Source organism: Thamnophis elegans, chromosome 5, assembly GCF_009769535.1.
Source record: "Thamnophis elegans isolate rThaEle1 chromosome 5, rThaEle1.pri, whole genome shotgun sequence".
NCBI classification, from domain to species: Eukaryota; Metazoa; Chordata; class Lepidosauria; order Squamata; family Colubridae; genus Thamnophis; species Thamnophis elegans.
In genome coordinates, this window is record NC_045545.1 from 27,469,941 (window position 1) to 27,484,530 (window position 14,590).

The 14,590-nt window shown below is 36.4% G+C and overlaps 1 protein-coding gene across 3 annotated transcripts in view; it reads left to right on the forward strand.

Annotated features, from left to right (window-relative positions):
• The window catches only part of DOCK7 (dedicator of cytokinesis 7), a 147,930-nt gene that overhangs the window by 131,600 nt on the left and 1,740 nt on the right, over nucleotides 1-14,590 (forward strand). For 2 of the 3 annotated variants that reach the window (XM_032218874.1, XM_032218871.1), the window contains 5 exons: nucleotides 4,263-4,388; nucleotides 5,274-5,363; nucleotides 7,972-8,208; nucleotides 10,384-10,527; nucleotides 13,871-13,977. In XM_032218874.1, coding sequence (XP_032074765.1) covers nucleotides 4,263-4,388; nucleotides 5,274-5,363; nucleotides 7,972-8,208; nucleotides 10,384-10,527; nucleotides 13,871-13,977 — 704 coding nt within the window. Of the gene's footprint in view, nucleotides 1-4,253; nucleotides 4,389-5,273; nucleotides 5,364-7,971; nucleotides 8,209-10,383; nucleotides 10,528-13,870; nucleotides 13,978-14,590 lie in introns of all 3 variants that reach the window. The other variant, XM_032218872.1, reaches the window with a different exon arrangement.

Sequence of the window (14,590 nt, forward strand, 5' to 3'; positions counted from 1 at the left end):
ATAAATGGTAATATGTTCTGTGTATTGATTCACATTTCCAACATTTTGGGGAGGTATTTGTTAAGATTTTAGCTAACCTTGTTGGTGCCGGGTGCCATCTGTAAAACATTTTGTACTGGTTTTCCTTGTATGCAACTGATAGTGTCATTTTTAAATTTATTCCCCAAAATTTTTCCCATTTGTCTAATTCAATATTATAGCCAAAGTTCTGCACCCATTTTATCATTTGTTCTTTCACAATTTCCTCTTCCATTTTATACTTCAGGAGGAATTTATATATTCTCCCTATCATCTTTCTATCTGAGCTTTGAATAATTTTATCCAATTCATGTGGTTCTGTTTCGATGTCATATAATTTAGTATCTTTATTGTATTTAGTTTTGATTTGGAGGTAAGTTAGCCAGTCAGCTTTCATGTTCTGATCTGCCAATTCTTCAATTGTTTTTAAATTTCCCTGTCTATCAATTAAGTCTCTGTATCTTAGGATTTTGTTCAAATCTATAAAATTTGGGTGAGTCGTCCTTTCTGTCGGCGATAGCCAATTCGGGATTTTTACATAGTGGATTTTTTTGATTTTGAGCCATTTTTGCAATAACGCTCTTCTTATTAAATGATTTTGAAAGTATTTGTGCGTTTTATTTTTATCATCCCATAGGAATGTATGCCAGCCAGCCTTCTTGCAGATCATGGCCTTCTAAGGTCAAAATTCTTTTATTCTTTAGCTCTATCCAGTCCTTCACCAATGTTATTGTTACTGCTGATGCATATAAATCCCAATTTGGTAATGCTAAGCCTCCCCTCTCCTTGCTGTCTTGCATTGACTTTAGTTTAATCCTCGGTTTTCGTCCCTGCCAAATGAACCTAGCGGTTATTTTATTTAATTCTTGAAAGAATTTTTTACCTGGATTAATAGGTGCGGCTTGCAACAGGAATAGGATTCTTGGTAAGATATTCATTTTAATTGTTGCTATATGTCCCATGAGTGATAACTGAATATTTTTCCAATTTTCTAAATCTTTCTTTATTTATATTACTAATTTATTATGATTATCATCTTTAATTGTGGAACATTTTGCCGACACCCAGATCCCCAAGTATTTCACTTTCTTAGTTCTTTGCATTCTGGTTGCTATACTTCCAGTTCCTCTTCTTACTTTTTTGTCATGTTTTTGATTATCATTTTTGTTTTGTCTTTATTAATCTTTAGTCCTGCTACTTCGCCATGTTCTTCTAATTTTTTAATTAATTTCAGGCTGGATTCTAATGGGACCTCTAGAACAAATTCTAAGTCATCGGCATAGGCTTGGGCTTGACAGTTGCTTGACAATTCTGACCTATAAAAAGTGAAAGTTTAGCACCTTTTTTCAAATTATTCCACATTATAGACTGGTGGGCTTTTTCATAACTGCTGTGCCATGGTATACAAATCCAATCAACCTATTGGTTCGAAACAGCCAGAATTAGCCACATAGGCTTGTTTTAAAATATATATATCTGGAAGTATGTAAAGAGTAGCCTCTATCAGTAAATGCAAATCACTTGATACTTGTTACTCCTGAAGTAGTGTTAGAAGAAATGAAAGCTGGCCTCCTCCTCTAAGGCTCAAGGCTGAATTAAAAGATGCCAGTTTAAAATTATATGGCTAAAACTGTTCATATCATACTTCCATCAATGCAAGACAGAAAATTATTTTTTCTATTTATGTAATAAGCAAATGTGGCATTGATTCTATGTTGTATTGCCCATTTCCCTCCCTTTACCACAGAGGTGGTATTCAGCAGGTTCTGACCAATTCTGGAGAACTGGTACCGGAACTTTTGAGTAGTTCAGAGAACTGGCAAATACCACCTCTGACTGGCCCTGCCCCCATCTATTCTCTGCCTCCCAAGGGAATGGGGATTTTGCAGTGACCTTCCCCTGGAGTGGGGAGAGAATGGAGATTTTACAGTATCCTTCCTCTGCCATGCCCACCAAGCCATTCCTACCAAGCCACCCACAAAACCGGTAGTAAAAAAAATTGAATCCCACCACTGCCTCACCAAGGCAAATTACCTTATTTTCACTGACCATCTGTCCTAGGAAGGCTTAGCATATATAGTATCCTACACAATAAATTTTTGTGCTGCAGGTATTGTTACTGAACTTATTTGACTTCAGAGGGGTGACCTTCACCCCTGCTGCCCACATGATGAGTTTTTTGCCTTTTAAGAACTGGACCTGGTTGCATTTGTTGATGATGGAACCCTATTTTCTAAAACAAGGGTTTCCAAACCTGGCAACTTTCAGACTTGTGGATTTTAATTGCCAGAGTCCCTCAGCCAGCATGCTGGCAGAGGAATTCTGGGAATTGAGGTCCACAAGTTTGAAAGTTGCCAAGTTTGGAGAGTCCTGTTCTAAAAGGAGGAAAGACACCAATAAGTATTGGAAGAATAGGCCTGGCTCCAATCTTGAATAGTAATTTAATTAATAATTAATAGTTAAAGTTTTAATTGCTTAAATGATCAGGTTCTGTACAAAACCACAATAAGCAGCTCTTTTCCCTCGAAGCTTTTTGCAAATTGCAATCTGAGCCTCTTCCTGAAAGTTTCTCTGTTCAGGCTAAAGCTGGAAACTAAGTTGGACGCTTGGTTTAACTCTTTCCTCCTCTATTAATCATACTTTGAAACATAGTAATGGGACACATAGTTCAAAATATCTCACTGTGGTTGGGGTTTTTTTTTAAGAAAAAGGAGAAAGGTAATGCACAGAATATAATTGTGCCATGAGAGTCAAGGTGAACATTTGGAGTCCTTTTTCCAGCTATATTTGTTCAAGCAGTGTGATCTTTTTGTGGGGGGGGTGTAACCTTAATTTCAAACTCTCTGCTGCTTTGTGCCTTTCAGTTTCTTGTTGTCTTTATAAAAGAGTGCACTTTTCAGTTTTGCTGCTATAAATCAGGGATAAGTATTCTGGTGCTTTCCAGATGGCTCCTATTCCAGATGGCTCCCATAATCCATGATTAGTATGTTAGTAGTCATGGATTCTGGGTATTGTAATCTCTGGAAAACTTCAGTTGCTATCCTTGGCATTAGTGTTGCTTTGATTATGCCCAAGTGAAAGGAACTGCATGGGAACCTATAAAGAATAAACAGGATATTTCCCTTCCCTTCTGCACCCCATGACCCAACTCCCACTAGACGTGCAAATGGTTTTCATGGCACAGAGAGAGAAGTGACAGGCAAAATTTCCTTAAGCCAAAACCATTTTTCCTATACTGCATAGAGGATAGAGTGATGACCCGTATCCCTTGCAGTGTTGGGATGCAAATTTTATTACTACAAATAAAAGAATTTTAACTGTCAACTAAAGTTTGGTGACAGTGTAACTAAAATCATCTTCCTAAATTGTTTTCATTTCTTCTAGAAGATAAAATTATACTCGACAACAACTCTTGTGTTACCATTGCATTCTCCACTCTACATTACATATAGAGCCAAGCATTACATATGACATATTGGGGCAATGTCATGTTCATTGCATAGCAAGGTGTAACTTCTTTAAACCAAGGTTGCTGTTTCAATCTTTGGCCATTCTTTTAAGAGAAGTTACAAATAACAATCATTACACACTCACAGTGCCTCAGTATTATTTTTTTTAGTGCAGCAAACCACAATTGTGCTAAAATGGAAACACACATAATGGCATCATACAAAATGCAACCATTATGTACTCATGTCTGCAAGATACAGTTAGGTAAATTTGTTTGATGGCATCTTTATGTAAATTTTGTCATCTGCCTCCCTGTCCTCCAGGTGTCCATGTTGAGTTGAACTATGTAGAACATAGTTCATATTAATGCTTAGACTGTAATGTGCAGATTCATTCTGAAGTTATTCAAACTTGTAGAATTTAGAAATGTACCTTCCAATAAGAGTAGAAATAATAGTTAAAGAAACTTACCCATTCTAAGCAAGCCTCTTCAACTGATACACCTATTATCATCTAAATTCAGGCCATTAAACCTTATTACATTCTTCCTATGCAGAGCTGAGCCACTGGGTTTTTTCTCCCAATAATGCATGAGATTCCCATAGATCTCATAAGTGTAAAATTTAATTTTGAATTTTGCCTTTGTGCTGTAACTTGTATAAATTATCACTAGTACTTTTGGTTAGTTGATTGTTGTTGTTTTATCCTGGCATGAGGTTGTATTTTAGATTTAAAAAAATAATAATAACATACCATTAAATATCACATAACTTTATATACCTTAGGATGGTAAGCGAATGTTTGGTACATACTTCCGTGTTGGCTTTTATGGAACTAAATTTGGAGATTTGGATGAACAGGAGTTCATGTACAAGGAGCCTGCTATTACAAAACTTGCTGAAATTTCTCATAGATTAGAGGTAAGATTTCTTGGTCAAGCTTAGAATATTTGCCTTTTAAACTGTTTTGCTTTATTTTAAACTGTTTTGCTTTATTTCTTTTACTGTATTTAAAAGAAGTTTTAACTGTACCAGTTTTAGTAACTTTGGTTTACATTGTTTTGTGAGTCACTTTCATGATCTAGTTGCATTGAAATTTGGGGTATGTATATCAACCAATATTTTTTATTTTAAAAATTCTCTTTATTTGTACGCAATAATAAGTCATGCTTTCCCCCATGCTGATACTTGCTATAGATAATTCTATTTTGTCTATATGAGGATTAACAGTGGGAAAATGAACTTCCTAAAAACATATAAAATGCAGAGTCCCTATCTGAAGGAGTTGTGAAAAATAAATACAATTTCAAAATGTATTTAAGCTTTTCATTTACAACTTTAATGTTGTATACACACAGCATTTCATTCTGGTTTTCCCGACATCAGCAATACTGTAGGTAGCTTAAGCAGAGAGTGCGTGAATTAGGATCATGTCATGGAAGCCCCAGATTCAAATCTATCACCAGCTGTGGTAAGATGATTTTGGGCTTATCATATTCAGCCCAACATGTCACAAATGTGTTATGGGGATAAAATTTGAGGAAAGAATGCTGTGTATGAACACCTTGAATCTCTGATGAAAACACAGGACATAAATTAGACAACTATATTATTCAGAATGTGATAAGCAGAAAGCATGGTAGGAATGAATAATGGTTGAAGCTATAGAGATAAAAAAACAATGCTTTCAGATCAGATAAAATCACTGGGTTTATAGCAGGTGCTGTATATTCCAGTTACACAGCTGGGAAAAAGAAGTCAATTATGATATTCTGTTCAATTCAATGTCATGTTTATCTTTTTCAGGGATTTTATGGAGAAAGGTTTGGTGAAGATGCTGTTGAGGTTATTAAAGATTCTAACCCTGTTGACAAGTGCAAATTAGATGCCAATAAAGTAAGATATTGATTTCTGATCAAACATTGGATTTTGGGCTTTGTCTCAATGAATATTTTGGTGTTAGAAATGGCCTAGATCTACCTAACTACTTCTCTCAAGAAAATAAGGATAACAAATTGTTTTTACACTTTCCCTCTCAATCTAGATATGAATTGCATGTTTCAGGAATGAACTTGACCTTAAAGCTGCTCTCTTGTTATAACTGCTTCTGTCTGTCAACATGTGTACAGGTAGTCCTCAACATATGACCACAATTGAGCCCAAAATTTATTTTGCTAAGTGAGAAATTTGTTAAGTGAGTTTTGCCCCATTTTATGACTTTTCTTGCCGCATCTATTAAGTGAATCTCTGCAGTTGTTAAGTTAATAACATGGTTCTTAAGTGAATCTGGATTTCCCATTGAAGCCAGAAGGTAAGGTGATCATATGACTTTGGGGTACTGTAACTGTCATAAATATGAAACATTGCCAAGTATCTGAATTTTGATCATGTGTCCATGGGGATACTGCAATGGTCATAAGTGTGAAAAATTGTCATAAACCATTTTTTTCAATGCCTTTGTAACGTTGAACGGTCATTAAATGAATTGTTGTACATCAAGGACTACCTCCATTAGATACATCACAAGACCCTGAAAGCCCATCCTGAGGAACCTGGACTGGATATGTCCCAGAGCGATAATATGCAGTTGTGGAGGATTCTGGTATGGTTGTGTGAAAATATGTTGCTCATTTTTGGTTCTCTGAATGTTTGTATATTTTTGTTCTTGATTCAAACATTTCATGTGAATCTTCCTAATACAGGAAAAGAATCTGATTGAACAAATGACTCCATTTGGCACCTATTTCATTTATTTCATAAAACAAAGTTATTGTTGTGGCCTGCTGGCAGCTGGCTCCTCCAGGAGCCGAATCAGATAAGGAGGTGGCATGGGAGTCAGAGCCAGCGTCAAGGCAATCTGAGAGCTCCAAGGGGGAAGAGGGAATGGGCCTGTCAAGAGATAGAGACAGAGGATGAGCCTTGGCCCTCAGATGGGAGAGTCAACAGCCCCCAGGTCTGTAGGTGGCTGATGATAAAGAGGAGGAACAGCTGGGTTAAGTGCCTGACATGTGGATGCTCACAAGACAGAGAAGAGGAGAGCAGTGGAAAAATATAGGCCAGTCCTTGGGACAGAAGAGCCATCGCTGCTAGCGAAGCCCCACCCTAGCTCTGGAGATAAAAAGCAGGGGGAGAAGATGAATAGGTGTAGCAGACAGCTATTCATCTCCCTACTGGATAGACTTGTTAGCCTGCTGTGTGTGAGAGAGAGACTTTTTGCCGATGCTGATGGAGCTCCTACCGTGTTTCCCTGAAAATAAGACAGGGTCTTATTTTCTTTTTACCCACAAAATAAGCACTTGGCCTTATTTTCGGGGAGGTCTTATTATTTTTGAGGTGCCAGAGGCAGTGACTGTGGTCACTTCATGGCTGCTGCTGCGTTGCAGTATTTTTGGGGAGGGCTTATTATCTGGGGAGGTCTTATTTTCAGGGAAACAGGGTAATAAAGGAAACATTTACTTAACTACAGAGGGTTTGTCGTGTTTGGGAGCCGTGTCAGAACAGTTATCTAACCTGGGCCAGTGTGAAAAAAATAATCATTCCATTAGATTCCGTAACTGTTTGCAACTTCTTTAAATATCTATACAGATACTCATCAATTTATAACCTTTCATTTAGTGACTGTTTAAAGTTATAGTGGTACTGGAAAAAATTGAATTATGACCATTTTTCACGCTTACAACCACTGCAGCATCCCCATGGTCACATAATCAAAATTTGGTCACTTAGCAACTGGCTCATGTTTATGGCAAGAATCATGTGATTATCCTCTGCAACCTTCTATCAAGCAAAGTGAGTGGGGAAACCAGATTCACATAACCGTGTGTTACTAATTGAACAACTGCAATGATTCATTTAACAACTATGCCAAGGAAAGGTCATAAAATGGAGCAAAACTAACTTAACAAATGTTTTGCTTAGTATCAGAGATTTTGGACTCAATTGTGATTGTAAGTTGAAGACTACCTATAACTATAAGCAATGAAAGACTTTGTATTATTGTCTCATCAATTTCTTTTGTCATTGTATGGAAATTTTGTCCTGTGCCTCCATGACAAACCATTTCAGTGTAGGAAGCCTTTAAAAACCAGCATGAACTGCTTGAAGTCTATGTAGATTCTCAGTCATCCAGGTCACGGTTGTCCCAAAGGTGCTTTTTCCAGAGGCAACTGAAATTTTCTTGCTTTTTCTTTGAAGATGTTTTGCTTCTCATTCAAGAAGCTTCTTCAGCTCTTGACTGGATGGTGGGGAATGGATGGATTTATATTCCTTGCAGGCAGCTGGACATTTGCATCCTTTTAAATGACTCTCTAAAATGAGAGACGCCTTTAAATAAAAAACAGGAAAAGTCCAATTGCCTCCTGAAAAAGTACCTTTGGAACACGAACTGCTTGTTTCAGAATCTGCATGTGGGAAAGGACTTGTTCCAGCATTAATAAAATCTCTAATTTCTATAATCAGTTATGTTTTAACATTCTGCTGTTAATAATCTGTTTTCCTTCCTCAGGCTTATATACAAATCACTTACGTTGAGCCCTACTTTGATACTTATGAAATGAAGGACAGGATAACTTATTTTGACAAAAATTACAATTTGCGGCGGTTCATGTATTGTACCCCATTCACATTGGATGGCAGAGCTCATGGGGAGTTGCACGAACAGTTCAAAAGGAAGACTATCTTGACAACATCCCATGCTTTTCCCTACATTAAGACAAGGATAAATGTTATTCACAAGGAAGAAGTAAGTTTTGTATTTCCATTATACCCTGCCTTGAAGAGAGATGAAAGAGCTAGTTGATGAAGGAATTGATGGACAATGTACTTAGGGCAATATTTTCACACAGCTCAGTTTTCAAAAACATTCAACAAGTTATTTTTAATTTTGCAGCATCTTCACAAGCCTTTGAGAAAACAGCTTCTGCTTTGCTCGTCAAAAAATTCTGCTGCTGCTGCTGCTATGTGACTGTTGAATAAACAAGGATCCTGAATTTATAGACGCTTATAATTTAATATATGGTGAAGGGGATTAAGTAGGGGAAAAAAGTAAAGTGAAAAAATGCATTGTATCTATTTCAGTCTGAAATTAAATTAATGGCCCATAGTCCCTTTTCATTCCTTAAAAAACATAATTGAAAGTTGCATGAAGGACTAATGCCATACCATGTAAACGATATTTTCCACAAAGCAATGGTGTTTCACCTGCAGTGGGAATCTCTTACCATTTTGCCTTGTAGTTCTCAGGATTAAAAAATATAACTCCACAAATCAAAGTATCTTTCTCAAAATACTAATTCATGTATTGACATACATAGTAGCCATCTTTCACAAATAAAATATTTTTTTTTGCTTTATGACCATTATCATCATCCCTGAGTTGTGAATTGATTAGATCCACAGATCATACTAAGTAATGATTATGTTTAGTTTTGGCTTTTGATTTGTACTATATGTGGATCCATATACTCTGTGCTTTATAAACCATGATTTAGATTTTGTGCATGAACCTAGATAACTATGGCAGTCCTCAACTTACAACCACAATTGAGCCCAACATTTCTGTCATTTAGTGAGACATTTGTTAAGTGAGTTTTGTCCCATTTTACAACTCTTCTTGCCACAGTTGTTAAGTGAATCACTGCAGTTGATGTTAGTAAGTTGGTTGTTAAGTGAATCTGGCTTCCCCATTGACTTTGCTTGTCAGAATGTCGCAAAAGGTGATCACATGACCCTGGGACACTGCAACTGTCATAAATATGAACCAGTTGCCAAGCATCCGAATTTTGATCACATGATCATAGGGATGCTGCAAAGGTTGTAACTATGAAAAAAGGGACATAAGTCACATTTTTCAGTGCCATTGTAACTTTGAACAGTCACTAAACGAAGTGTTGTACGTCGAGGACTACCTGTAATCTGCAAACTCTGCTTAAAATAAACCACAATCAAACATAGTGTGCGAATCTTGTCATAATCGATTAGTAATTAGTCCCTAGCCTACTAAATTGCCCTGAAATTTTTACAGGATATTTTTCAGATTGTTCATGTTTTCTACTGTAAAAAGCTAGTATAGGATATTAGAAAATTAGCTGAAACATGTATTGGAAGAAATGTTCTTCTGGGTTCAGTTTCAAGTGCGGAAAAGGACACTGGAAACATGGATGCTGCTTGGAAAGATGGTTTAATGGACAGGATCACATGGTTTGAGGTCCTGAACAGAAAAGGTGGATCACATGCTTCCAGATGTTGGGTGAAGAAGAAAGAGAGTGAAGAAGTTTGCTAGGTTGTTTTATACTCTGTTTGGCCCCACCTCTCTGTTTCCTGTTCCTGTGTAAGAAGTGTATTCTGATTGGTTATCAGACTCCCATGGGGCCATGTAGGGGCAACTCTGCAGGCTGTCTTGAGTCCAAGTTTGGTTGAGTTCCCAGATGTCATGTGGTGAGTTGGGTAAAGGGCTATTACTATCATGCCTTAATCCCATTACCCTGGAGCTGAAGGGGGAAAACTCTTTGTTATGTAGAATAGACTGGCTTGGGCATTTTAATGGCCCATTAAAGAAAGTGGTGGCTATTAAGAGTGAGTCTGTTTCCTGCCTAAAAAACATGTTTCTCCATTTCTGATCCAGGGAAATATAATATTCTGCCTTTTCAATATTTCCTTGGAGATTTCATTTTTCTAGGAGGGGGCGGGGTGCTAACTTCCTACACATGAGATGGGCTCCTGGGACATTTGGCAATAGTGACCACCTGATTAGGTACAATTGCTTGGTATCCTTCTGTCCTAATTTTTTAGAAATACTCTGCACTGAGTAAATGGGGGGAGGAGGGAGTCCAAATGTTTTCTTCTCCTTATTTAGAAAATAAAACCCCTGTCAATGTCTTAATCTTTTTGCACATCTCTTGGATCTTTATTTTGTTAGATAATTTTGACACCAATTGAAGTTGCCATTGAGGACATGCAGAAAAAAACCCAAGAATTGGCTTTTGCAACCCATCAAGATCCAGCAGATCCAAAGATGCTCCAGATGGTGCTTCAGGGTTCAGTGGGCACAACTGTAAATCAGGTAAGAATATTGAGTGTCATAATGGGTTCTTAAGCACAGTGATTTGGATATTTGAAAGTTAGAGTACACTGTTAAATACAGCTGTATTTTGATGGCTGTGTGGTAGACTTTAAAAGGCATGCAGTATTAGATCACTAGAATAATAGAACAAGGTATAAAATGGATGATTGGACCATCATTTAGATCTGTCAAATGCATTATATCAAATAGATCTGTCAAATGCATTATGTAGAAAAACCATAACTGTGGGACAGAATCTGTAGGACAGAAATGAGTGGAAACTGCTATTGAATATGGTTTTTTTTCCATATATTTTTATTATTTTTACATTTAGAACAATGCAGTACCGCGAAGTCAGTATACAGCTAGTCACAACTATTGACAATTAGCCTACTTAATACATTATCAATCCTTCTGTCCAATCACAGTATATACAGTTTGTTCCAGTCTTGTCACCTTATCTTATACCAGTCATAAAATCTATTCCAGACTTCAAAATATTCTGATTCCCCTTTATTTTTAGGTTCAAGAGTGAGCCTATCTGCTTCCGCACAGGCCAACACTTGGCCAACACTTTTCTGATTATATCTAGCTCTGATGGTGTATTTTCTTTTTTCCAATATTGTGCATAAGTTATGCGCGCCGCAGTTAGTACATGAATAATTAAATAAAGTGTATCTTTCTTAAACCCCTCTGGTATTATACCTAGGAGAAAAATTTCCGGTTTAAACAAGATTTGGTCTCCCACTATTTGTTCTAACCATTATTGAATCATTTTCCAATAATTCTTTGCCTCATTGCACGTCCACCACATATAATAAAAAGTGCCTGGTGTTTTTTTACACTTCCAACAATTTGGGGCCAGATTTTTAAATATTTTGGAGAGCCGTGCTGGAGGGAGATGCCATCTATAGAACATCTTATATAGGTTTTCTTTATACGCCGTAGCGATTCTTAGTTTCTGATTAAGTATCCAAAGTTTTTCCCACTTAGTCAATTCCACATTGTAACTGAAATTTTTTGCCCAGGTGACCATCGTTTCTTTAGCATGCTCCTCCTCTAGCTTGTATTCCAACAAAAATCTATAAAACACTTTAATCAGCCTGTTTTCTGTCTGTATCAAAAGTTTATCTAATGTTGTGTAGTCTTTGGCAATACCTTCCTTCTTCCTATCCTGTGCAAACCCTGACTGTATCTGTAAATAAGACCACCATTCTACTTGTACCCCTTGTGATGTCAATTCTAATCTAGTTTTAATCTCCCCTGTCTGTTCAATAACTCTTTATATGTAACTATATTTTCCATATTGATTAAATTTGGATGTATGTATGCTTCCATTGTAGATAGCCAAATGCGTATTTTGGTGTAGTGGTCGTGTTTGATTTTGTTCCATATTAATAACAGGGACTGTCTGATATAATGTCTACTGAAATATTAATGTGCAGGTCCTTTTTCATACCAAAGGAAGGCATGCCATCCTACTTGGAGGTTATGACCTTCCAATTTGAGTAATCTTTTATTTCCCAACATTATCCATTCTCTTACCCATGTTAGAGTGGCCGCAGTATAATAAAGTTCCCAATCTGATACTCCAAATCCTCCATTTTCTTTAGTGTCTTGCATAGTTTTGAGTTTTATTCTAGGTTTTCTTCCCTGCCAAATAAATTTCGAAACCAGTTGATTCAAATCCTTAAAAAAACCTTTTTCTAATTTGATGGGAATATTCTGAAATAGGAACAGGAATTCTGGTAATACGTTCATTTTTATAACTGCGATCCTACCCAGCAGGGACAGTTGTAGGTTTTTCCACCTTTCTAAGTCTTTCTTAGTTTTATTAATCAAATTAGTATAGTTATCTTCTTTGATGATCATACACCTCGCAGATAAATGTATGCCAAGATATTTGACTTTTTTGACAATTTGGATATTCAATTTCTTCTTTAACTCTTTCGCTTTTGAGGTCATATTTTTAACCAACATTTTGGTCTTAGTCATATTTATCTTTAAACCCGCTATTTTCCCATACTCTGTCAATTTCTCGATACATTTTGTATCAGACTTTATAGGATCATCTAACACAAACACTAGATCGTCCACACAGGCCTGTAATTTAAATTGTTCCTTTTTGATTTCTAGTCCCTTTATTTCTTCCTCTTTATGTACATTCCTGGCTAAAACTTCTAAGGTTAATATAAACAACAGCAGAGATAGAGGACAGCCTTGTCTTGTACCTTTCTGGATTGCTATACTTTGCGTTAATTCACCATTAATTATTACTTTGGCTTTTTGTTTTGTGTATATTGCTCTAATCGTGTTTATAAATTTATCCCCAAATTCCATGTGTTCCAATTGTTGATGTAAAAATTCCCAGTTCATGTTATCGAATGCCTTTTGGGCATCGAGAAAAAATAGTGCAACCTGTTTTTCATTATGCACTTCATAATATTCAAGGATGTTCAGGATAATTCTCATATTGTTTTTAATTTCTCTTCTGGGGAGGATGCTATTGAGTATGTTTGAGCACAAACTAGAAATTGGAATTTATGCACCCATAATCATTTGCAGATGTAATACATTACCAGACAATCTTAGCACAGTTCAGATTTCTTCCTGTTAGCATATATGGAGGTAAAAAGAGTGGGTAAATTTCTATTTTAGGATGGTTTACATTCTGGCCCCTGATGATAGCAAACAGTTATTATGCTTGGCAAAAGGGGAGGTAAAATTTCAACTCCCTAAAGAGCCACAATTATCCAAGATCCAGAGGGCCTCCACTGGGAAGACCTGGTCCTTTGCCCAGGTTTTTGGCAAGGGAGAGTGAGACCCTCACTTCATCATGCTTGCAATTTTTTATTTGATTGTAATTTGATTGTTGTGACCCACCCAGCATCTTTGAGAGTTGGGCAATATACCCAGATCAACTGAAAAATGAAGTCAATGTTGTAGGCTGAGGAACTCTGGGAGTTGCAATCTACAGATCATAAAGGAGCCATTGCCCTGTCCTGCCAGTAATATAACTAAGAAGTGACTTTATTAATTAGTCTGTTGGTTTTATATTCTGAAGTTTTATTGATTTTTGCAATATTGTAGATAGTTCAAGGTTGTAGCTTTGTGTTGCTTAGCATCGTACAACTGAAGTAGCATAATTTGAAATAAACACCAACACCTCAAATTAGTCCAAAAATACTCTCTCTCCAATATATTAAAGGCAATTTACTCCTTTCACTGTAATGCAGTTTGTGTTGTCTTTCTAAGGGCTTTTGATATATAATGTTTAAAAAAATCTTACATTTTATTAAACATTTTGTGTCTATAAAATTATTGTGTTCTCTTTTCTGTTAAGGGGCCACTGGAGGTTGCACAAGTATTTTTATCTGAAATACCCAATGATCCTAAACTCTTCCGCCACCATAACAAACTACGGCTTTGTTTCAAAGACTTTACAAAAAGGTATTGTGTCATTTCTTGTAAACACTTGTACTTTTTTCTCCTGAATTAGCCAAAGGGGGGAAAAACATCTTTTGGGTGGTCATTGCTTATCTTACGTTATTCGAGTCCCTTTCCACTTTTCAGTCTAATGAATAGGAGATACTTTCTTAATACAATGCAATACAACTTTGAGAAATCACTGAAATGTCAGTCTTTTGTTTTAATGAAAAAGCAGAATCATCCTTATATTTGAGTCAATTGCTACCTATTTATATTTGTAAAATGCTGTGGAGGCCAAACATATAGCATAGACAGTACACTGGTTTCATTCCCGCCCCCGCCCCCCAAAAAAGCTCTCTATATTAGAAAAAGACAATGTCCAGATTATTTGGTAGCAACTGTGCCAAAATATAGAGAAACTATGGTGTTGAAAAACTAGCTTCAGCAGTACAGTATAACTACCACAAAAAAGCAACCTGCATTGATTTTATGTGAAATTGACTTTCAAGCAGACGGATATAGCATTATCTGGGAAGCTTAAGGATGAATGAAGATAAATTGACAAAATGTTTAATTCTCATCTAATATATTTATTATCATTTGCTGACTTAAAATGCATTGTAATGTGTTCTAG